This window comes from Myotis myotis, unplaced genomic scaffold (assembly GCF_014108235.1).
Source record: "Myotis myotis isolate mMyoMyo1 unplaced genomic scaffold, mMyoMyo1.p scaffold_m19_p_1, whole genome shotgun sequence".
In the NCBI taxonomy this organism is placed as follows: domain Eukaryota; kingdom Metazoa; phylum Chordata; class Mammalia; order Chiroptera; family Vespertilionidae; genus Myotis; species Myotis myotis.
This window is the reverse complement of record NW_023416313.1, coordinates 86,174,609-86,198,745: the sequence shown is the minus strand read 5'-3', so window position 1 is coordinate 86,198,745 and position 24,137 is coordinate 86,174,609. Positions and strand designations below refer to the sequence as shown.

The window sequence follows — 24,137 nt, the reverse complement described above, 5'->3', positions numbered from 1 at the left end:
GAATATTGAAAGCAGAAACTTAAAAGATACCTCTGTTTAGAGGCTGAGAGGATTAAGAAAAGTCACGTAATATATCTCAAATGAATAGACAGAGATAAGAAATAGAGATAAGAAATGGAAGAGCTTTTCAGAAAAGAGGTCCTAGTTGGCAGTGTGCAGGCTGCACAAGGTGGAGCCAAAAACAGGCATTGGCTTTAGCAATCAGAAGATCATTGATAAGTACCTGTGATCTCATCCAACGGTGGTGGTGGAGGAACCATGTTGCTAGAGTTTGTGAATTGCATGGCTCAGGAGAGAGTGGAGCACCTGATGTAGTGAGGAGCGCATCAGGTAGCAAGCATTGTGCACCTTCCATGTGCCCAGACTGGTCTGAGCACTTCAATCCTCACAACAAACCTGTGAGATGGGATCAGGAAACTATAGAGAGAGGCTGCATCATTTGCTCAAGGTCACGAAGTAAGTGGCTAAGCCCTGGGTTAAGCCTAGGAAGTCTGGTTCTGGAACGTGTGCTCCACACCCTGTGCCACTCTGGAACTGAAGGACTTTGGTCAGAAAGCAAGGCCAGCTTCAGGTGGCTAAGGATGTTTGTGCTCACCCCACCCCTCACCCCCGCCTGCTCCTTTTTTCTTTCTTTTTTAAATGAAGAGCGATCCAAGCCTGTTTGTGAAAGTGGAACGTCATAGGAGGGAAAACCTGAAAGTGGAAACCAGAAAGAGAACAAGTCTTGGGATCAGAAAGGTGTAAGCTCAAAAACAAAATAAAATAATTATTTTAGGAGGCTGTACCTGGATCCAGTGTTAGGCCTCAGGTTCTCGCAGGAGGAAGGGGACTGCCTAGAATAAAAATAACCAGCTGAAGTGCCTCAGACTGTTCCCTTAGACCCAGCCGTGCTTTTTGGGGCCAGGAACAGCCAGCATGGGAGGGCTCTGGAAGCAGGCAGCCCTAGCTTCAGGTCCAGACTTTCAGTTTGCTGTGACAATGCCTCCCCAAAAGGCTATATGGACACTCAACCACTGAGCCACGTCTGCAGGACAAGAATGTGCATGTCTAACAAGTTCCCAGGTGGTGGTGGTGATGCTGGTCCAGGACCCACACTGGGAACCCCTATCCTAGAGCCATGGGTGTTTAGGGGCTCTTTTGAGTTTTTAATGCTCACAAGGAAACTGTCATTTGTCTGTATAGGTGTTCTTATTTGTCAGGTCATTTTTGCTGTGGATAGGACTGTGATTTGATTGAACCGAAGGCTGTTTATGTGTTACCAGACGTGGGACTTTGGAAATGTTATTTAACCTCTTCAAAGCCCAGTTTCCTCATCTATAAAATGGAACATGATGCCAGTTTCATAAGGACTGCAAAGGTGTATTAGTAGGACTTTAGTTTGGGGAGGAACTGACATGCGGTTATTTAGGAGGAATTTTTATTGTTATTATCACCGAGTCTATCATAGTTACTAAGTAAGGCGGGGAAAAAGAACACCAAAAAAATCAGTTCCATGACATTTCTATAAGGTAGCATTTTATTATTATTGTCTATTGAAATCTGGTTGTCTTGACAAATCAGGTAGCATTCCTTGTACTCCTCTAACTGGGTTACAAGAAGACAAGTTCTGGAGCCAGGTTCTTGGAACCTGGCTGCTCAGCCTCACAGCTGAGTGACCTTGGGTGAGTGATCCCACCTCTCCAATTCTCTTTCTTTGTTTGCAAAATGAGGATGATGCTTCTTCAACAGGGTTGTTGGATTGATCAGAAATAGTCTTGGAACATACAACTATGTGCCCAGCCCACAGTAGGTCCTCAGTACAGGACACTTTCTTTTTGTTTCATTTAGCTTTTTTTCTTGTTCTTGTTTTGTTAGTCTTCACCTGCGGATATTTTTTCCGTTGATTTTCAGAGAGTAGAAGGGGTGGGTGAAGAGAGAGAGAGAGAAAGAGAGAGAGAGAAATATCTATGTGTGAGAGAGACATCTTTTGGTTGCCTCAGCAGGCTGGGGATTGAACCTGCAATCCAGGTAGTGCCCTTGACCTGGAATTTTGAACCTGTGACCCTTCAGTGCACGGGCCGATGGTCTAACCCAGCCGTGGGCAAACTACGGCCCTCGGGCCGGATCAGGCCCATTTGAAATGAATAAAACTATTGAAAAAAAAGACGGTACCCTTTTATGTAATGATGTTTACTTTGAATTTATATTAATTCACACAAACACTCCATCCATGCTTTTGTTCCGGCCCTCTGGTCCAGTTTAAGAACCCATTGTGGCCCTCGAGTCAAAAAGTTTGCCCATCCCTGGTCTAACCACTGAGCAATGCCGGCCAAGGCTGGATTTTTTTCTTTTTAAAGGCCTATGTTCTTTCTGTTAGAGGAGGGTAGGTAGGGACTGTTGCCTCTACTAGAATAAGCCCTCCCAGTTCTTGGGGAGAAATAAAACTGTATTAACATTTCAGAAATGAGATGGCCTCTAAGTGGCCTGTGGATGCCTAGCCATGCTTAAGGCTGCCTCAGTTGTTTGAGCCAGTCTGAGATAAGAGTCACACAGCTGTCAGGGCTGACATGGATTGTGTGGGGGGAAGGGACAGATTGCTTGCATCCTGAGTACATCCTGTGATAGGCCATTTAGACACAGTAGGAGAGGAATACCAACCCCAACATTGGCCCCCATAATCCTATGGATATTTTATTAAGTATCTAATGTGTACCAGGCAGTGAGCTAGATATGCTTCATTCATCACTGATTCATTCAGCAGCTGTGCATTTAGTGTTCACTGTGGGCTGGCACTGGGGTTTGCAAGGATGAAGTTGCCCTCAGGGTATTGCCAACCTTGTGTCCCCAGGATATGACTGCAAGAAATGATTGCAAGGAACTTGAGCATTAGCTTGGGTTCCTCTCTGCAGGTGGGTGGGGTGAAAATGCTGCTCTAACTTGAAATCACTTTGAGTTATGCTATTATGGTAGTTGACTGCTATGTAATAAATTGTGGCCTGTACAACAGCGCTTCACCGTAAAATGATGGAGTTAAATTTTCTCTTTTTAAAAAATTTTTATTGAATTTATTGGAGTGACATTGGTTGGTAAAATCATATAGGTTTCAGGTATACAATTCTATAATACAACATCTGCATATTGTATTGTGTGATCATCACCCCAATTCAAATCTTCTTACATCATCACCATTTATCCCCCAATACCTTCTTCTATCTCCCTTCACGCACCCCCCTACCACCCCGCCCCGCCCAATATCTCTTTTTCTCCTGTCTTTTCATCATTCAGACCAACCATATCCACTTTGGGTTGAAACTGGGATGTCCTTTTTCCCTATGTCTTGGAATAACTACACCATAAGATTTCCTTTGTATTTTCCTAAACCAAGGAAAGAAAAGCTAAAGTAGAAAAGGTTTACAAAAAATTTAAAAACCTGCCAGGGATAACTATTTAGAGCATACAAGTGTTGCTTTCTCACTAGACCAGAAATACCAGTTTAGACATTTTGGAGAGTCCAGAATTGTAGAAAGTGCTCCAGTGTCTTGAGGTAGGGAGAAACATTGAGCTGAGTTCCACGAGAGCAGCTTCTTCCACTGTGCGTGCGGCTCCAGGAAGTTTTGCAGAAACGGGGAAAGAAAAGCTGCCACCTCCTCTCTGTTAGGTTTGGCCCCTGCTTTCACCTCTTCTGGGTGAGAGGGGGAAATTAGCAAATGTTTCACATAATCTGTCACTTTCACATGGTCATCTGACATTTGCACTTGGCTCTCTTGAAGGTCACCTTGAATTAATAGTTGTTTTTTTGGCCAGTGTCTACCTACGTGTGTTATCTGGAGTGTGCTCATTCAGACCCCGGGTGAAGCCAGGTAGTGACTGAACGGCCCAGTCTTCTCGTGGGGAGGTGGGGGCAGTTTATCAGAGAGACTTTGGATACGAGTGGAAAGTCAGCATTTAGACTGAAATGTTTTTCGACCATGATTTTTCCTGGTTGAATTGTATTGTTCTATAACGTCTCTTGGTTTACTTGAATATTTGAGGGTGCTTCCTCTCCAGGTTTGGTTCTGCTTACACCTTTAAAACCAGTAACCATAAGGCTAGTATTATGGCTTCTCAACAATAACAACAACAACAACAACAAAATGTCTGTCACTATCACAGTCAAACAGGATGATGATAACCTTGAAAGTGTCTTTCTAGAAAAACGGTGCGATGTCACCTCTCTTGCTTGTTCCGCCTCCCTCTTTAAATTTGACAATCCGTGTTTGGAACCATATAGTTTGATTTTCAGATTTTCTAAGTGAAATCACAATGTCTCTAAGTAACAGGACTCTGCCCTCATTTTCCCCCCTCTGTTTCCTTCAGTGTTGGCTTCATCTTGTGCCAGATGTGCTTGAATTCCCCCTATTCCCCAACACCTTGAGGAGCAAAAACGCCTGAGTGATGCATGCTGCAGGGGAAGTGAGGGACATGGGCTGGGACCAGGCAGCTGGGAAGCGGAGAACTAATGTCTGGCCTTCCTAGGATGATCTAGGTTCGAGGTTAAAGGAACAAAGTGAAAGTCACTTGTGTCATTCCAGAGGGACTGTCAGAACACAGGAGCCAAAACAAAAGTAGGAGGTTCGCCAGCCAGCACCCTACTTGCTGCAGCCTTGCAGAGGATGTACATTCGGCAGTCACCCTGCCCCCCTTCAGCTGCTCCCCAGGGGTGCCTGTCTCAAAGCAGGTTGATTTCATCACCAGCTCCATCTGGAATTTGAGATTTATTTTCTTAGTTTCTGTGTCAGGGTTCCCCACCAACATCCCTTTGCTCCCCCTCCCCACCGCCCCCCCCCCCCCCCCAGATTTGGTTATTTACTACAAGGGCCGACAGCCTGCCCTCCATATCTGCTGGTTATGCATCCTCAGATTTAACCAACCTCAGATAAAAAATATTCAGAAAAAAAATTCCAGAAAGTTGATCCCTAAACAATACAGTGTAACAACTATTTGCATAGCATTTACATTGCATTCGGCATTATAAGTAATCCAGAGATCATTTAAAGCAGCGGTTGCCAACCCGTGGTCCGTGGACCGCTGGTGGTCTGTGAGGTCTGAAAGGTTGGCGACCGCTGATTCAAAGTACACTGAATGGTGTGCATAGGTTCTATGCAAATGCTACATCATTTTAATAAGGGACTTGAGCATCTGTGGATTTTGGTAGCCACAGCGGGTCCTGGAATGAATCTTCTCATGGATACTGGAGACCCAGGGATGACTAGAGTCTCTTATGGCTGTAATCTGTTACAGCCATAAATCAGCAAGGGGAAAGGCTACTGGGGTAAAGTCTGGAGTGACCATTCCCCAGCCTCCAGAATCCTCTTCCAGTGGAATCAATAGGACACACTTAATTCCTCCAGCACCAAGTTGTGACAGCACGTATGAAGTGCTGTCTACCAGGCACACTCATTGCAGTGGTTCTCAACCTTCTGGCCCTTTAAATACAGTTCCTCATGTTGTGACCCAACCATAAAATTATTTTCGTTGCTACTTCATAACTGTAATGTTGCTACTGTTATGAATCATAATGTAAGTATCTGATATGCAGGATGGTCTTAGGCGACCCCTGTGAAAGGGTCGTTCGACCGCCAAAGGGGTCGCGACCCACAGGTTGAGAACCGCTGCCTTAGAGACTCAGAGCCCTGGGTTTTTATTAGGGCTGGTCACATAGGCATCCTCTACCTAGCAAGTACTAGAATTCCTAGCTCAGAAGGAAAGCAGGTGTTCAGCATAAACCACGCTGCAGAGTCCAGGTGCAGCAAGCCTTTCTTATCAGGGAATGGTGGGAACCCTCCCTGAGTCTGAGTTTCCTGATGCAGCCAAGGGCGTAAACAGTCTCAGGCCTGCTACGTGGCCTTTATACAGTTTCTAAAGTTGCTCTCACTTTTTACCTTGAATTTATTGAATTGGACTTTCACATTTGTGTCCAGTGATTGAGATGTTGGCTAGATGGGCCTTGTTCTATCATTGATTAGGGGGAACTATTGTCAGGGTTAGGGGGTGTTTTGCTTTCTGGACCTGGTTTTACTTTGACGGTGCTGCCTGCCTGCTTGCAGCCTGGGCTTCTGCTCAGAGGGCAAGTTATTAAGATGACTCATGCCCCCTTCAGCCCTTTGCCCTGCTGGGCTTATCAGACTGTTTGGTCCTAGTAGACTTCCTTCTCTTGGTTCCTAGGTGGGCTTGGATACTGTCTCCCAGCTCCACAGGCACGGACTTGCAGCTTTCTGGGGAGAAGCGGGGTCGGGGAGAATTGTAATTAACGCCCATTTAAAACCTGTCTTGCCATTTTTAAAAGTATTCTTTGGAAATCTGTCTTTGGGATTTGCACCTCTGTGCCTTTGAGTTTTGTTCTTCTGTTTCTTCTTTTTTTTCCTTTTTGCTTTTTTCCTTTGAGTTTTAGCTGCCTGGTTTCACAAATCTCACATCTGACGGGAGTTTAGAATTACATACAGTTGACCCTTGTACAATGTGGTGATTAGAAGTGCAGTCAAAGATTCATGTATAACTTTTGACTCCCCAAATCTTAACTAATCTTAATAGCCCACTGGCAGCCTTACCAATAACATAAACAGTCGATTAACATATATTTTGTATGTTATGTGTGTTATATACTGTGACCTTGCAATAAATAGAGAAAAGAAAATGTTAAGAAAATCATAAGGAAGAGAAAATACATTTGCAGTATTTATGGGGGGAAATCCATGCGTAAGTGGACCAGTGAAGTTTAAACCCATGTTGTTCAAGGGTCAGCTGTTCTGTTTTCTGTCATCTCCGGGCAGGTTCATTCTCGCTGACCTGCCTCTCTCCTACGCAGCCTTGATGCCTCAGAAGCTCCCAAGCAATGGCTCTGCAAGGCTTCTCACACCCAGAGAAGGCATCTCAGTGTGAGGCCTCTTATGTTTGCATCAGGTCACATGTGCCCTGTTACTTATGGCTTGAACTCATTCACTTACAACACCTGCCTCTAATGTGACCAGATCTATTTTTAGCCACACCAACCATTCCACAGTCTTGGCCAAAGCTATGGGCAAACTGATGACATAGGGACTGTGGCTGAACTAAGCTGGTTGCTTTCAAACTTGTGGCAATTTCACTAAAGTCCCCTCAGGATTCAGCTACAGTGGGCATGGGGAAGGGAGGGGGATTGCCCTCCTAAATGGGAGTCTTGTCACTAAACAACCCTTGGGGACAAGAGTCTTTTTGCACCATTACTAGAGTTTAAGTCTTACCTCTTGGTGATGCAAGGACTGCAGAAGAGCAGAGCCCAGGCGTAGAGCTGTGCAGAGCATGCCGGCTCTGAGGACGGGTGTGGGGGACCATTGAGCATTAGAACATGGCTAGATATGGCTAGTGCAGCTGAGGAACTGAAATTAAAATACATTTTTTTCAATTACAGTTTACATTCATTATTTTGTATTAGTTTCAGATGTATAACACAGTAGTTAGACAATCATATACTTTACAGAAGAATTAGATCTTTAATTTTACTTAATTTCAATTAATTTCAGTAGCTACATGTCGCTCATGGCTTTGGTGTTGTATAGGGCAGTGCAGGAGGCAATTGTAGTGTGACCTTTGGAACTTTGATTTAGACGGCAGGTTTTGAGCATTTGTCATTCACATAAAGGGTTTAGAACAGTGCCTGGCGAGAGCTGTGTTTTTAGCAAAAACTGTGTCTAGATAGTGTTGGCCTTCTTATGCTGACTTAGTATTTTGACTAGAATGTGGAATATGAAACTCTGTATTTAGCTTTTATATTTTCTTTTCTAAACAAAATTATTATTATTATTATTATTATTATTATTTTTTGCTTTAGGTTGCTGCAGCAACTGGCCACACAGTAGTGTTGGTGGACCAGGCAGAGGACATCCTGGCAAAATCCAAAAAGGGAATTGAGGAAAGCCTTAAGAAAATAGCCAAGAAGAAGTTTGCAGAAAACCCCCAGGTAATTTCTTATTCTCAGCATCCTCAAGACCAGTCCTCTGACCACTTCACATTCTTGGAGGAAGGGTGAGGTGCTGGCCTTTGCTTACTTTTTCAGTTTGTTTATGTAAAACACATTTCTCCAAAACTTTAGACCAATATAATAACATAGTCACTAAACATACAGAGGAGACTGGTTAAAAAACAGGAGAATTAAATAACCACATTGTGGGTGGGATTTGAGGTTGAGGAGAAAGTTCTGCAGGTAGTGAACTCATTCTGTCCACAGAGTTTAGGATTGAATGACACCTATTTTGTTATAAGGATGCACGAGAGAAAAACAGAAAGATAATTCTCATACTTGTAAGTTAAAAAGAGAGTGAGACCATAAATATTGTTTTGATAGAAACTTTCGGTTGCTTAGGTAACATGTAATGCCTGTTATTGATGTACTTGTGAGAGAGGAAAATACAGAGTCATTGTCACTTCCAGCAGCAGCAGAGGTACGAGAACTTGAGGAAGGCCTGGAAGGCCAGGACTCTGGTTCACTGACTCCTTTTCAATGGACCTTCACAAGTAATTAGAAATACTGCAAAAGTCACCCCAGTGAGTCTTTGCGTACCTTTGTCACCTTGTTAAAGTTACGTAGGGTTGGTTTCCTTGGGGCTTGAATGGAAATTCTCCATATACAGGCAAAGAAGAGTGCCGGTGGGGATTTTGTTCTTTTTCATCTGAGGTATCCATAAGGATGTGTCTAGGTCCCTTTAAAAATCTTTTTATTGCCCTGGCCAGGTGGGTCAGTTGGTTGGAGCGTCATCCCATACACCAAAAAAGGTGGTGAGTTCGATTTCTAGTCAGGACACATACCTAGGCTGCAGGCTCGATCCTTAGTTGGGAGGCAACTAATAAACGTTTATGTTTCACGTCCATGTTTCTCTCTCTCTTTCTCTGTCTCAAATCAATAATAATAAAAAAAAATCCTTGGGTGAGGATTAAAAGAAAAAAAATTTTATTGTGATAAATCCATATAAGAAAAAATTTGCCATTTTAACTCAGTGACTTTAATTAATTCACACTGTTATACAACCATTACCACTGTTTGTAAAACTTTTTCATCTCTCCAAAGACTGTACCCATTAAACAATAATTCCCCATTCCCTTCTTCCCCAGTCTCTCTTAACCTCCAGTCTTTCTGTCTGTCTGAATTTACCTATTATAGAAAACTCAGTAAGTGAAATCATACCATATTTGTCTTTCATTTGGTATAATTCTTCAAGGCCCATCTATGAAATTCATTCCTTTTTATGACTGAATAATATTCCATTTTATGTATATACCACATTTTGTTTATCCATTCACTTGTGAGTGGATACTTGATTGTTTGTTTGTTTTTTACCTTTTGGCTATTATGAATAACGCTACACTAAACATCAGTATACTATCTGTTCAAGTCCCTCTTTCAGTTCTTTCAGTTATGTACCTAGAAATGGAATTGCTGGGTTATATGGCAATCCTGTTGTTTTTCTGAGGAATCACCAATCCGGTTTCCATAATGGCTGCACTGTTTTACATTCCCACCAACAGTGTACGGAAGTTTCAGATACTCTACATCCTGGCCAACACTTGTTATTTCCTTCCTTCCTTCCTTCCTTCCTTCCTTCCTTCCTTCCTTCCTTCCTTCCTTCCTTCCTTCCTTCTTTCCTTCCTCCCTCCCTCCCTCCCTCCTTCCCTCCTTCCCTCCTTCCCTCCTTCCTTCCTTCCTTCCTTCCTTCCTTCCTTCCTTCCTTCCTTCCTTCCTTCCTTCCTTCCTTCCTTCCTTCCTTCCTTTTTTTCATAAAAGCCATCATAGGAGGTGTGAAAGTGGTGTCTCGTCTTTTGAGTTTGCATTTTCTTAATATCTAATCACCTTTTAAAAATCAGAGGGACAGGGTGGATCTAGTTTTCAGAGTGAGTTTGAACCAAGATCGATCACCTGCATATCTTCCTTGTTTACCCTGCAGACTGTCCTCAGTGGGCAGAGACTAGCCCCGTCCCGCGTGTAAATAAACGCCCCTGTGCCCAGGTCGCTGAGCTCCAGAGAGTCACTCCATAGGAATCCAGTCTCCTGACATTTCTCATCTCTGCCAGAAACATCCTCTGAGAGGGACGTGTCATCTTCAGCCTGTCTGGTTGATGTACTGTATTAACCTAATATCAAGCACCTAAAATTTTATAATATTGGTTAATTTTGAAATGATATCTTCGATATATTGGGTTCAATAAAAATTTTACCTGTTTTCACTTTATAAAATGCAGCCAATGGAAATTTAAAAGTGACCTGTCCTCTCACTTCATGTTTCTTTTGAACAGCTCTGAGAGTTGGCTGTTCAGTGATGATTTGGGAGCCTTGGCTGATTATGACCATTTCGATGTCCGTGGGCAAATTACATTTTGAAATCAAATGGCAGAACTGTCTGTTCCTGCCCTGAGGTCTGTTTGTGGAGACCTGGAGTCACGATGAGGAAAGATGGGACTTGAAGCTTGTGAGAGCAGAGGCTGTGCCTGGCATGTTCTTGAAACACCAGTTGCTGGCCTGTGATGGGAGAGTATTGTCTGGGGAATGCTGAGTTTGTCTTTCTTACCCTCTCTGTTGCTCTTACTCAGCTCTTCCCTACCTCCTGTGAGAGGGCAATAGTCAGCACCACCTCCCAGACTGACGGATGGTCCTGAGCTAAGCTTTCACCCTTCCCCGGAAGGGCAAATTATAGGCTTCCTGGACCAGAACCTGGCAGCCTGTCACTCTGGGGACAGATGTCAGCAGGCCAGTACAGGCGCTGTTAACAGACGGTTTAGTAACCAGAGCAGAGCTGGCCAGAAGCCTGGAAGATTACAACCTATAGCTGACAGTGATAGTTGACCAGCAGCTGGGCTTGTCCACAGGCCGAATTCTTGCCTCGGTATCTAACATACATGGAGATGCCGCTGTCCCTAAGCAGGAACATAGGGAGTTTTATTTCTCAGAATCTCGAGGTGCATTCAGGTTGTGTCAGGTGTGTGGGCCTAGTCTCACCCTCCTCTTTCCTTCCCCTTAACAGTCAATCACACTCCATTTTCCAGTGAGCTCAGTGAATGTCTCCTTCCTTTCCCGGCAACAGGCAGGCAGTGAGTTTGTGGAGAAGACCCTGAGCAACGTATCGACCAACACAGACGCGGCATCTGTCGTCCACAGCGTGGACCTGGTGGTGGAGGCCATCGTGGAGAACCTGAAGGTGAAGAACGAGCTCTTCAAGAGGCTGGACAAGTTTGCCTCCGAGTACGTGGACCCTGGCGTCCTTGGGTCTGAGGGCTTTCTCCCCGGAATGTGGCTTCTGGCTGTAAGCCCACTCCCCGTGTCGCCCACAGCTAGTTCCCTGGGTCTCCATTCACCATTCCCAGTTTGCTTCCTGAGGATCCGGCTGCCCTGATCTGATTCTGGTCCCCAAGCAAAGGTGGAATTTCCCATGGTAAATGGAGGGTCCATCTGGGCCAGGCCTTTGCCTCTCGCAGCATCTGGGTCAGGGGCCCTCGCAGGCCAGAGGGTGGAGGAGGGCATGTCCTTCAGTGTCTGCTGAGGACCCTCAGAGCAGTTTCCCATGTCCCCTTATTTGGGTGGAACTAACAGAATGGTGTAAGAGAAGGGGTGCCTCTGTCTGCACAATGTTTTCCCAGGGCTCTCCTGTTCTAAGCTTTATCTGTATTAAGTCGTAACGGTCTTATGAGCATTAAAGGAGCATTAAGTTCTGGCGAAGGGTGGGGAGGATAGCCAGCCCCATGAAGGTTAGGCATGCAGGTGCCTGGGACTCAGGACTGTGCACGGTCAGCACGCTTGTGCACGTGCAGCTCATGTTCTCAGAGTCTGGAGCCTTCTGTTGTGCTTGACTCTGGCTTTTGGTGACGGTGACACCTGACTGACTCATTCATGCTCCCCTTCTGTTTCATTTGACTGCACTCACCCTTCTTGGTCAGAATAAGATTATATGATACAAGTAATTCTTAGGCAGCCACTAGTGAGCAGTGGCTACAGAGAGACCCTTGCATACCAGCCTGCTGGAATGTCAACCCTCAGAGCTCTATGGCCTGGGTTCAGGAGAGGCCCTGCCCCAGCAAAGAGAAGAGACTTATCTTTCTGTCACCTGTCTATCACTGCCAGTCTGCATGCTCATGCTCTGTACACTGGCATGTAGGGGCTGCAGAAGCACCTAACAGAAACCGAGGGCTTTCTTGGTTGACTCCAAAGTCGGCAGGAAGCCCTCTAAGATAAGCAGACACTTGCCCCGGGAAAGGGAGTATAACCGAGTAGTTTGGCCTGTCCTATATAATAAAAGGCTAATATACAAATTGACCAAATGGCAGAATGACCAGTTGCTATGATGCACACTGACCACCAGGGGGCAGAAGCTCAACTCAGGAGCTGCCCCTGGTGGTTAGTGCGCTCCCGCAGGGGGAGCACTGCTCAGCCAGAAGCCGGGCTCATGGCTGGCGAGTGCGGCGGCGGTGGCAGGACCTCTCCCGCTTCTGTGGCAGCACTAAGGGTGTCTGACTGCCACTTAGGCCTGCTCTTACGCCGTCAGTTGGACATGCCCCCGAGGGCTCTCGGACTGCGAGAGGGCACAGGCTGGGCTGAGGGAACCCCCTCTTCCCCCCACTGCCAAGTGAACGAATCTTGTGCACCAGGCTTCTGGTATTGCAATGTTGGTCATTCCCTGGTGACAGTGACAGGTGTGACTGCCCTCTATGTCAGCATCCAGTAATGGGAGGACTGTAGGGAAAGTGAGGGTTCTGGGGCCAGCCCCACCACTTCCCTCTGGTTGTGGACTGCCAGCAAACCTTTCTGGCTCTGAGTTGTATCATCTGTAATTTGAGTTGGGTTAGGGGTAAATAATTTCAAAGACCATCCCAATTCTAACTCTAAGACTAACTTCCCTAGCAATCTGTAAAATAGGGGGAGTGGTGCCCACCACAGATGTGACTGTGCTTCTGGCCATCAGCTGTCCTTCTCTACACACTTGTTTTCATTTTAAGTAGCTTGAGTAAGATATACTTTACTGCAGTGCTTTACAGTTAGGTCCTGTAACAGGAGATGAAAATATGTTTCAGTGATAGCATTCCAGATGGAGGAGGACATGACTTCTCTCGTGTAAGAACTGCAGATGAAAGCTTGGCTAAGGCCCCTAGTCAGCTGCGTCCTGGCTCTCCCCTGCCGACACTCTTGGACTCTGACCCACCGCAGTCCCCACCACCCCCTCTTGCCTTCTCCACACTCAGGCCTGCAGGCATTGCCAGTGATCATTAGGCTAGCACTGTCGATTTTTTCTTAGTACATTTAAGAGAAAAATAGCTTTTTTTGTAACTGACTGTCAGAAAGGGAAAAACAAAAGATGGTCCAAGAAAGGGAAAATGTGAGGGCATACTTTTGTGGAAGATAAGACAACCCTGTATACTCATTATGCAGCACATTGTGTTTGTGTTGGAAGAAGACATGAGATGCTGGTAGGAGCAGTGGGAGGAGACATTTCCCCTTCTGGTAAAACGTGTGCTGGGAGTGTCCTAGGCTGGGGACACTTGGGACGAGGCTCTGTTGTGACTTCATCCTTTCACAAAACATGCTCTGCAATCAGTGCTTCATTTCCCCTTTTTGCAAGTGGGTTGCCCTTCAGATGTCCGGTAAATGCCCTTCAACTGCCCCTGCTGCTATGGCTCAGGGTGTGTGGTGTGTGGCAACCACACTCGTTGTTATTGCAGAGGATCTTTTCTCATTGCCTTCTGTATGGGGAGGTAGTTTATTTCCTCCATTGACCAAAAAGCAAGCAGCTTTGAAAACTAGAATTTTAAAACTTTAAAATTTAAAAAAGAAAAAGCCCCTCTACCTGGCTTTTAAATTGGCTAACTTGGAAGTTGTTGAGAAAGCTGGGTGCTGTGGTGCCTTAAAAGTGAGCGCTCTCCTGAGTAGAAGATCCGGAGGATCTTTCCTGGGGGCTTGACCAGCCACCCAGCCACACTGGCTTCTCCTTTCACCTCAGTCTTCTCTCCTCTTTCCAAATCCACGTGTTTCTCCTCTCAGCCTTCTGCCCCTCCTCCCACTTGCCCCTGATGTTTTGGTAAGCAGGAACCACAAATCCTCAGTAAGGGACTGCTCTCCTTCCTGCTGTATTGTGACCAGGCCTTTGTGGTTCTAATTAGCATTAGGGTGTTTTGTATCTACTCATCCACAAGGTGGTGCCATAGGAAAGCTTGTAAGTCTTGCCTATTTAAAGATTTGCCTGTTTAAAAAAAAAAAAAAAAGATTTGCCTGTTGTTCATTTGGCACCCCACTTTATTGTGGCCTTAAAAATTAAATTTGGTTTAAGTCAGTATTTTTTTTTAAATTTCACAATATTTTATATGCACAAAAGAAGACGGCACTGTCTTTTTAGGAGCACAATACCTTGAACTACATTTATCATGTATAAACATGTATGTTTTCTTTCCCAGTTCAACTTGTGGAACCTTAAAACTGCTTTTGGACCAGGTGGTTTTCTTCTCTTTTCATTTGAATTCCCATTCAGTGGAGAAGTAAAGCTTTTCACTGGGGAAAAGATCTTCATTCATGTTTCTTACCTGATGGTTCTAGTTGAGAATCCAGGTGTTTCTTTACAATTTTTGTTTGAGTGTCTGGATGCATCCTTTCTTTCATTGGTCTTTGATCACTTAGAGTTTTATTTTGTGGCTGAGGTTGGTTAAGTAGCTGCCTCCTTTTTTCCCTCATACCATGAAAATTAATACAAGTGGAGAGGAGAAATTTTGCTCCCTAAAATTAAGGAACGATTGGCAAAGATTAATAAGTACGCCTTTGGAACAAATAACTTTTAAATTACTTAATATAAAATTTTAAAATTAAGTGAACCAGGTCCCTTGACTTCAGTTTCGTATATGAAGAAGTCTTTTCTCTGGCTTCCTCCGGGGGTCAGGACAGCAGATCTGGGCAGGAAGTGTTGCCTCATGCATTGCATCTGAGAATAGTCCTGACTGTTCCCAAAGATGGGATTCATTCCGATAACCTACCATCTTTCTCTCCACAGACACACAATCTTTGCCAGCAACACTTCCTCTCTGCAGATCACGAACATAGCCAATGCCACCACCAGACAGGACCGCTTCGCCGGGCTGCACTTCTTCAACCCGGTGCCCATGATGAAGCTCGTGGAGGTCAGTGGGCCCCTGCTGTGCCTGTCTGCTTGCTTTGCAACTCTGTCCTGCTCCTCTGATTCGCACCCGCCCTGCCACGGGGCATTGCACCGGAAGGATTCTAAGTGGGTGGGTGGGGGGGGGGGGTAGGTTGTCCTTGTGCTGTGTTTTTCTGGGATAGCCTATCCTTTCAGAGCCAAAGGAAGGCCCCTGTGCTTCGTTTCTCCACAGCCCTGTGTTCTGACCCGTGATGTCCAGGAGGGCAGTTAACTTTGTGGAATGTTAGTTACTTGTTTGTTCCAAAGCTGGTGGGCAGTGCAGAGAGAGGCATCTGACTGGAGGCAGCACTAAAGATCACTGACTTGATGCGACCAGGGGAGAGCCACACATGTTTGGTCTCGGTGAGGCCAGTTTGCTCCAGGCTGTAGATGGAATTCTTATTAGACAGCCTGGTTTTACACAAGAGCCACTATCACCTCCTCGTCCACTGCTCCTGGGATGAATTTGGCCCCATTTAATAGGGCCTCAGTATTGTGCGAGGGTGAGGCACATCTTTTGGGTGTTGTGATCAGAGCTATTTAAAGAGCTCCTGATAACCTTGAACTTCCTGACCACAAACCCGCAGGTGGAAGGGAGTGGCCTGGGAGAGCTGCCCCAGCCTTCCTGGTTGCTGCTTCGGTTTGCTTGGAGACTTGGGGATGAGGAAGATGGAGTCACAGTAGACAATTGGTACCTGAAATGTGGCAACTTGCCTTTTACAGTGGACTAATGACGGGGTGTGAGGAGCAGCCGCTATTAAAGTAGCATTTGTTGTGAGGTTGGAGATTTATTGCCGTGCGAAGTGTGGGGGATGTGGAGCCCGAGTGTTTCGGGACTTGTTTTCCCCACTGCTGCCTTCTCCAGGCCTTGTTCCTTCCTTTATCCCTGCCCTCCCCACCCCACCCCATCCCGCAGCAGCGTGAACGTGAGGTTAATGAGGACTGTTTTCCTATAGTTTTCTGTCGAGTGACAGCTCTGACCAGCTTTCGATAGGAATCTGTCTGTTCTACTAACATTGCTCCTCAGCTTCTTCCAATTTACCCCATTCCCTATGGCGGTTTTTGAAGAAGTTGAAGAATGAAGAGGGGATAGAGAAAACCACATTTATCCTCTTTTATGCAGAAAAGAGCAAAAGAAGTGGAATGGGATTTTTAACATTTCTGTACTTAGCAACTAATTACTTTCTTGTGTAAACCACATATCATGTGCATATGTGTTTTGGAGATAAAGACACATTTTATAGATTTACTTCAAACTCTAATAATGTTGTTTTCAACTGCATTTATTGGATTGGGTCCATCTGTGTCTTTGAAAATGTTGCACATTGGTTGTTAACAGCTAATACTTATTAGCAAATGTTAGCATTCTCTAGAAAATATTTTCTAAAAAAGAGCTCTTCTCTATTCAGTGTTTATTCTTTAGCTTTCACATGTGGCTGAGTGGCTCTTGCCTTTTACTTGGAATTGGTTATATATATATCTTCTCTTCAGACCCTGCTGGAGCTATAAGCAGATTATGTGTAGCATGTTGCTCTTGGTTAAGTGAATGAATATGCAGCCCTCCCGTTGAAAGCCTTTACCATTGACTTCTTTAACACATTATTTTTAAAACTCCATACTGCGCGGCCTGTGCCCTACTCCATCTTTGTAGCTCTGATGGGATGTGCGGCGCCTCCTTAAATCAGCTCTCGGGTTGCTCTCCGATGGGTGATGCCACAGAGCAGTGTCTGGCCTGGTTCTTCCCAGCCTCGTCCCCATCTTCCTGGCGCTTCTTTCTGCTTCCACTTACTGACTTCCCTTAGTGTCCTGGCACTCCACCACACCCCAGGCTGTGCTCACATTAAAACACAGTGAGAATCTCTTCACTTAGCTGCACCTTTCATCTTGCACAGGTACTGGCTCATTAAGGCGCACGGCGCCCTCAAGTAGGGCAGACGTATCGGGTGTCCTCATCCCATGTCACAGGAGAGAGGCACGCAGGGTTGGTCTGGCCTGCCTAAGCTCATAGACAGCGTCTGACAGAGAAGCCCCGCCTGTTTGTTTTGACTTTCGGTGAAGTCCTTAAGTGGCATTTACATTATGTGTGTGTGTGTGTGTGTGTGTGTGTGTGTGTGTGTGTGTGTGTGTGTGTATATATCCTTTGGTTTTTTTAAAGTATGAATTCACCTGGCTCTCACTCCTTTTGCCAGAATCTAACTCTTGACATGTAAAGTCAATGTTTCCTGAGGGCTGGCTGCGAGGCATGGTGCTTGTGCCGTCGCCTGTGGATCCCAGTGGCCCACTAGACCCTTGCACTGTACCTCGTAGGAGGTACGAGGACTGGGGCACCTTCCCAAGGTGCCTGGCAGGCCAGCCCCAGCCCTGAGCCCCTGTTTGCAGGAAGTGAAAGCCTTCCTCTGTGGTTGGCCTGTTCAGAAGCAAAGAGAGCCTTTAGGCTCCTCCAGTTACCTCCCTGCAGTGATAAACAGGAGCAGGTAAAACACCAGCAAAAGCTGGCACCTAGGGAGCAGTTCCTGCCTGCTAGGGCTGCAATCCTGCCCTGCCTCACAGTCTCGCCTCAGTTCCTTGAGACAGGTAGAGTGATTTCAGTGTCATTTTAGTCTCACAAAACATGCCGAGTTGTGGGCCAGGAGGTGGTGCAATTGGGATTTGAGCCCAGGTCTGTCTCACAACAAAGCCTGTAAAACTCTCCTACACGAACCCTCACCCTTGTATTTTAGGCCTTGATTTTGTGTATTCTGCAGTACTTTAGTGTCTTAAAGTGGGCGTTTTGGTAAACATTTTGTTTCTGGCTGAGATCCTTCTATTCTGAAACGAAAGCTATTTTTGCTGCCCATGTGGGTGCTTTTGGTCAATGTTTCTTGAACTGTTCTGTTAAAATTGTGTGCTGATCTGGGTCATAATTCTTCTCCACTTTGCATTTCCAGGTCATTAAAACGCCGATGACCAGCCAGAAGACGTTTGAATCTCTGCTAGACTTCAGCAAAGCCCTGGGAAAGCATCCTGTTACCTGCAAGGTGGAGTCTGAGTAGCATGGGAAGGGCTGATTTTCCCGGCACCTGACTTGCTCCAGGTGGAATTCTTGTGAGGAGAACGATGCAGGAGATAGGGCACTTGTACTGCAGGCTTGTCCATGGGTTGGGAAGAGTGAGCTGCGCCTCCTTTCTAGCTCGCCAGGGCCATCATGGGGAGTCTGAGATCCAAAGGGGCGCAGCAGACTGTTGAAGAGTGGCTGTGTTTCCACAGATGGATTTTGTTACTCCATCAGCTTTAGCTTCTGGGCCTCAGGAGCCAGAACCACCCTGTGTGTCCGGCACAGCCTGACGGACCCGTGCATCCCAAACAGAACACTGGGCCTTTGCTGTTGGCAGGAGCAGCACGCATAGTCGGGAGGTGATGAGAGAAGAGCAGCCCGCCCTGCCCCAGGTCATGCTAGGAAAGCTGCTTCTCAGTGGAATGCTGCGTTGTTGTTTGTGTGTTTTGTTTTCAGTGAGAAGTGCGGTCAAATGGAAAGCATGCCTCGACCTTTCCCCTTAGGGTCCCCAGTTATGAGCTGTAAGGTCACCCCTGGCCCTCCACTGCTTCGTGTTGGTTACCTCAGTCTCTACATTTGTTTAGTTACTCACTGGTTCTCCCGAAATGTAAGGGCCACACTTCTGCATGACTTGGCAGCTTTTCTAAAGGGGCAGTTGTGTCACAAAATGCCATTAAAAATTTTTATAACTATCTCAACTTTTTTTTTTTACCATAATTTTCTGTATCATTGTTGTTCTTTTCATAGCCTACTTTTGCTTTCTAAAAGATTCCTTTTTTAAAAAAATATATATTTTATTGATTTTTTACAGAGAGGAAGGGAGAGGAATAGAGAGCCAGAAACATCGATGAGAGAGAAACATCGATCAGCTGCCTCCTGCACACCCCCAACTGGGGACATGCCCGCAACCAAGGCACCTGCCCCCGACTGGAATCAAACCTGGGACACCCCCCCCCCCCCCCCCCCCCCAGTCCGCAGGCCAACGCTCTATCCACTGAGCCAAACCAGTCAGGGCTCTAAGATTCTTGAGTTTGAACTCACAGTATTGTATTAGCCCATGAAGACTCGGGTTGTTCACGAATCAGCCGAGTCAGTCGCCTGTGGATGTGGACCCCGGGCACCAGAAAGAGCAGAGCAGCACATGCCAGTCCCTAGCCCAGGAGTGTAGGCTCTTAGGGAGTCTCACTTTCCTAACACTGGTTTTTTATTTGTTTAGTTTTGTGATTTTAAATTGTCTGGATTTTTTAAAAATCATGTTACTAGCCAGATGTTATGATTGGACTTTCTTACCAGTTTATGCTGTGTGAGTGGCAGGTAGTAGTAATATGCTAGAAAGAACAATGTGTAGCAAATCAGAGGCTGGCTGTAAAAGTGGGGATGCAGGGCCGACCCAGTGGTCAAGCTCAGCAGCACAATCAATACTTCCTGAGAGCAAGGGCTGTTCCTCCACGGGGGAGCCACGCCAGGCGCAGGGATGGGAACTCTTGGTCTCACAAAAGTACCTGTTGTATCATCCAGAACACTTTCTCCAGACTAGACCGTAGTGCTTCCTGGGAGGCTTTCTGGGTCAGTTATTCAGGCTCTTGGAGAGGCATCCTGACGATATACGGCACCCACATAGGACAGGGGTCTGCACGCTCTCATGGATAGGGCCAGAGTGAATATTTTAGGGCACGTGGTTTCTGCTGCAGCCTCTCAATCCTGCTGTTGTAGCGGGAAGGCAGCAGAGACAGCACATGCTGAGATGAATGTGGCCGTGTGCCAATAAACTTTATTTAAAAACGGGCTGGGGGGGGGCTGGATTTGGACTACAGGATGGCATCGGTAATTGCCAACACCTGACATAGAAGAGTGGCATTCATGTGCCTGCAGTGTTTCTTTTCATAGTGAGAATTCACAGGGAAGGAGAGTGTGAGGTAAAAAGGTTAAGGCCATGAACTCTGGAGCCAGCCAGACTGGGTTCACCTCTTAGCTCTGGCACTTACTAGCTGTGTAACCTTGGACAAGTTAGCCTTTCTGTGGCTCAGTGTCCTTTACTGTACAGATAGGTAATAACAGTACTTACCTCACAGGGTTAGTATGAGGAATAAATTTTATATATATACACACACATTTGTAATCCTCAACTGAGGATATGTTTTTATTGATTTTTAGGGAGGGGGGGTGAGGGAGGGAAAGAGAGAGAGAGAGAAACATCAATTGGCTGCCTCCTGTACACACCTCGATCAAACCCATAATCTAGGTATGTGCCCTGACCAGGAATGGAACCCACAACCTTTTTTGGTGTATGGGACAGTTCTTCAACCAATTGAGCCACCCGGCCAGGGCCTGAATTAATATTTGTAAAGTACTTAGAACAATACCAGGCACATAGTAAGTGCAATAAAGTATATTTAATAAATTGATAAAAATGCATGGACAATGTAAGCTGTACAATTTCATAAAATTAAATTGCTTTATTCAAGGATGATGTCTCTTTACATGCCACTAACATTATGAGAGTATCTGTCTCAACATCCTCAAAAACACTGAATATTTTAATGGGGAAAAACTTGTTCCCAGTAATCTTACTGGCAAATGCCAGTTTTGTTCCAATGAAATTTTTTTTTTCTTTTTATTGCTTAAAGTATTACAAAGGGTATTACATATGTGTCCTTCCCCCCCCCCCCCCCCCCGCCCTTGACAATCCCCTGGCGTCCCCTACCCCCCAGTGTCTTATGTCCATTGGTTATGCTTATATGCATGCATACAAGTCCTTTGGTTGATCTCTTACCCCCCTCCCTCCTGCCCCCCAACCCTCCCCGGCCTTCCCGCTGCAGTTTGACAATCTGTTTGAGGCAGTTCTGCCTCTGTATCTATTATTGTTCAAAAGTGTATAATGGTCTCTATTATCCATGAATGAGTGAGATCATGTGGTATTTTTCCTTCATTGACTGGATTATTTCACTTAGCATAATGCTCTCCAGTTCCATCCATGACGTTGCAAATGGTAAGAGTTCCTTCCTTTTTAGAGCAGCATAGTATTCCATCCTGTAGATGTACCACAGTTTTCTAATCCATTCATCTATTGATGGGCACTTAGGCTGTTTCCAGATCTTAGCTATGGTGAATTGTGCTGCTATGAACATAGGGGTGCATATATCCTTTCTGATTGGTGTTTCTGGTTTCTTGGGATATATTCCTAGAAGTGGGATCACAGGGTCAAATGGGAGTTCCATTTTTAACTTTTTTTTTTTTTAATTTTAATTAAATCTTTATTGTTCAGATTATTACATTTGTTCCTCTTTTTTCCCCCCCATAACTCCCCTCCTCCCGGTTCCCACCCCACCCTCCGCCCTCACTCCCCACCCACTGTCCTCATCCATAGGTGCACGATTTTTGTCCAGTCTCTTCCCGCATCCCCCACACCCCTTTCCCCCTCCTCCCAAGAATAGTCAGTCCACTCCCGTTCTATGCCCCTGATTCTATTATAATCACCAGTTTATTCTGATCATCAGATTATTTATTCACTTGATTTTTAGATTCACTTGTTGATGGATGTGTATTTGTTGTTCATAATTTGTATCTTTACCTTTTTCTTCCTCTTCCTCTTCTTAAAGGATACCTTTCAGCATTTCATATAATCCTGGTTTGGTGGTGATGAACTCCTTTAGCTTTTCCTTATCTGTGAAGCTCTTTATCTGACCTTCAATTCTGAATGATAGCTTTGCTGGATAAAGTAATCTTGGTTGTAGGTTCTTGGTATTCATCACTTTGAATATTTCTTGCCACTCCCTTCTGGCCTGCAAAGTTTCTGTTGAGAAATCAGCTGACAGTCATATGGGTATTCCCTTGTAGGTAACTGAGTTTCTCTTGCTGTTTTTAAGAGTCTCTCTTTATCTTTTGCTCTTGGCATTTTAATTATGATGTGTCTTGGTGTGGTCCTCTTTGGATTCCTTTTGTTTGGGGTTCTACGAGCTTCTTGGACCTGTAAGTCCATTTCTTTCACCAGGTGGGGGAAGTTTTCTGTCATTATTTCTTCAAATAGGTTTCCAATATCTTGCTCTCTCTCATCTTCTGGCACCCCTATAATTCTGATGTTGGTTCGCTTGAAGCTGTCCCAGAGGCTCCTTACACTATTCTCGCATTTTTGGATTCTTTTTTCATTTTGCTTTTCCGGTTGGGTGTTTTTTGCTTCCTCGCATTTCAAATCATTGACTTGATTCTTGCGCTCCTCTGGTCTGCTGTCGGGAGTCTGTATAATATTCTTTATTTCAGTCAGTGTATGCTTAATTTCTAGTTGGTTCCCCAATATAACATCGAGGGTCTCATTCGTTTGCTTGTAGATCTCATTAAGTTTATCGGCGGCTTCTAAACAGTTCTTGAGAGACCTTAAAAGTGTGGTTCTGAACTCTATATCTTCCATTGACAATTTTGTCCTGTTTCTTTGTCTCCGCATTTTGTTATGCTTCCTTGGTGCACCCCCTCGTGGTCTTTGTGCGCAGTCTTATAGTTAAACCTTGTTGTAGCTAATACCAGGGAGGGTTTGACCTCCAGGCCAATTGGCTATGAGAATCAGCTGTGTCAGCAGTGAGAGAACTTCTGTCCTCTAGGGAGGTGCTAATCTGGTGTTTGCCTGAGGCTATCCGGCAAATGCCTGTGTGCAGGGCTTGGGCGGGGCGGGTCGCACAGGATCAACAGGGTGGGCCGGAGAGAGCAGTTATGGCGGCTCTCAGTCCTGTCCCCAGGGGCTCTGCCTCTCTGAGTCCCAGCACCCGCTGCAAAGCTCGGAGAGAAAGCTGCACTCACTCTGACCGAAGCCAGACAGTCCCGTTTCTCCCGTTTGAGTCAGGGTCCCTAGAGACTCGCCGGTATCTGGAGCTCAGAGTCTGCGACTCCCTCCCGATTGAAAACGCCAACCGCGCCCTCCGCCGCCAGCCCGCTCGCGCACTCCGCACCTCAGAATTTGACTTCAGCACTGCGCCTCCTCTGAGTGTCCGTATGCGTTTCTCTTTCCTCCTAGTTGTAGGACTTCCACTCAGCCAGCGTTCCTGTGGTTCTTGGTGATGTCCGTTCTGTCTTTTAGTTTCAGTTTTGAAGTAGTTGTTCAAAGCAGCAAACTCCAGCGTTAACCTATGCCGCCATCTTGGTTCTCCCATTTTTAACTTTTTGAGGAAACTCCATACTGTCTTCCATAGTGGCTGCACCAGTCTGCATTCCCACCAGCAGTGCACGAGTGTTCCTTTTTCTCCACATCCTCTCCAGCACTTGTCGTTAGTTGATTTGTTGATGATAGCCAGTCTGACAGGTGTGAGATGGTACCCCGTTGTTGTTTTGATTTGCATTTCTTAGATGATTAGTGACTTTGAGCATGTTTTCATATGTCTCTTGGCTTTCTGAATGTCCTCTTTTGAAAGGTGTCTATTTAGGTCCTTTGCCCATTTTTTGATTGGATTGTTTATCTTCCTTTTGTTAAGTTGTATGAGTTCCCTATAAATTTTGGAGATTAGGCCCTTATCAGATATGACATTGGCAAATAAGTTTTCCCACACAGTGGGCTTTCTCATTGTTTTGTTGATGGTTTCTTTTGCTGTGCAGAAGCTTTTTATTTTGATGTAGTCCCATTTGTTCATTTTCTCTTTAGTTTCAAGTGCCCTAGGAGCTGTATCAGTGAAGAAATTGCTTCGGCATATGTCTGAGATTTTGTTGCCTTTGGATTCTTCTAGAATTTTTATGGTTTCCTGTCGTACATTTAAGTCCTTTATCCATTTTGAGTATGGTGTAAGTTGGTGGTCTAGTTTCATTTTCTTGCATATATCTGTCCAGTTTTCCCAACACCATTTATTGAAGAGACTATCTTGGCTCCATTGTATGTTCTTGCCTCCTTTGTCAAATATTAATTGAGCATATTGGTTCGGGCCGATTTCTGGGCTCTCTATTCTATTCCATTGATCTATCTGTCTGTTCTTATG

At 45.4% G+C, this 24,137-nt stretch overlaps 1 protein-coding gene across 1 annotated transcript in view; it reads left to right on the top strand.

Annotated features, from left to right (window-relative positions):
* Nucleotides 1-24,137, top strand: part of HADH (hydroxyacyl-CoA dehydrogenase) — a 57,414-nt gene that overhangs the window by 18,454 nt on the left and 14,823 nt on the right. The window contains exons 2-5 of the mRNA XM_036343698.1: nt 7,826-7,954; nt 11,067-11,224; nt 15,009-15,135; nt 18,080-18,169. Coding sequence (XP_036199591.1) covers nt 7,826-7,954; nt 11,067-11,224; nt 15,009-15,135; nt 18,080-18,169 — 504 coding nt within the window. The remainder of the gene's footprint in view (nt 1-7,825; nt 7,955-11,066; nt 11,225-15,008; nt 15,136-18,079; nt 18,170-24,137) is intronic.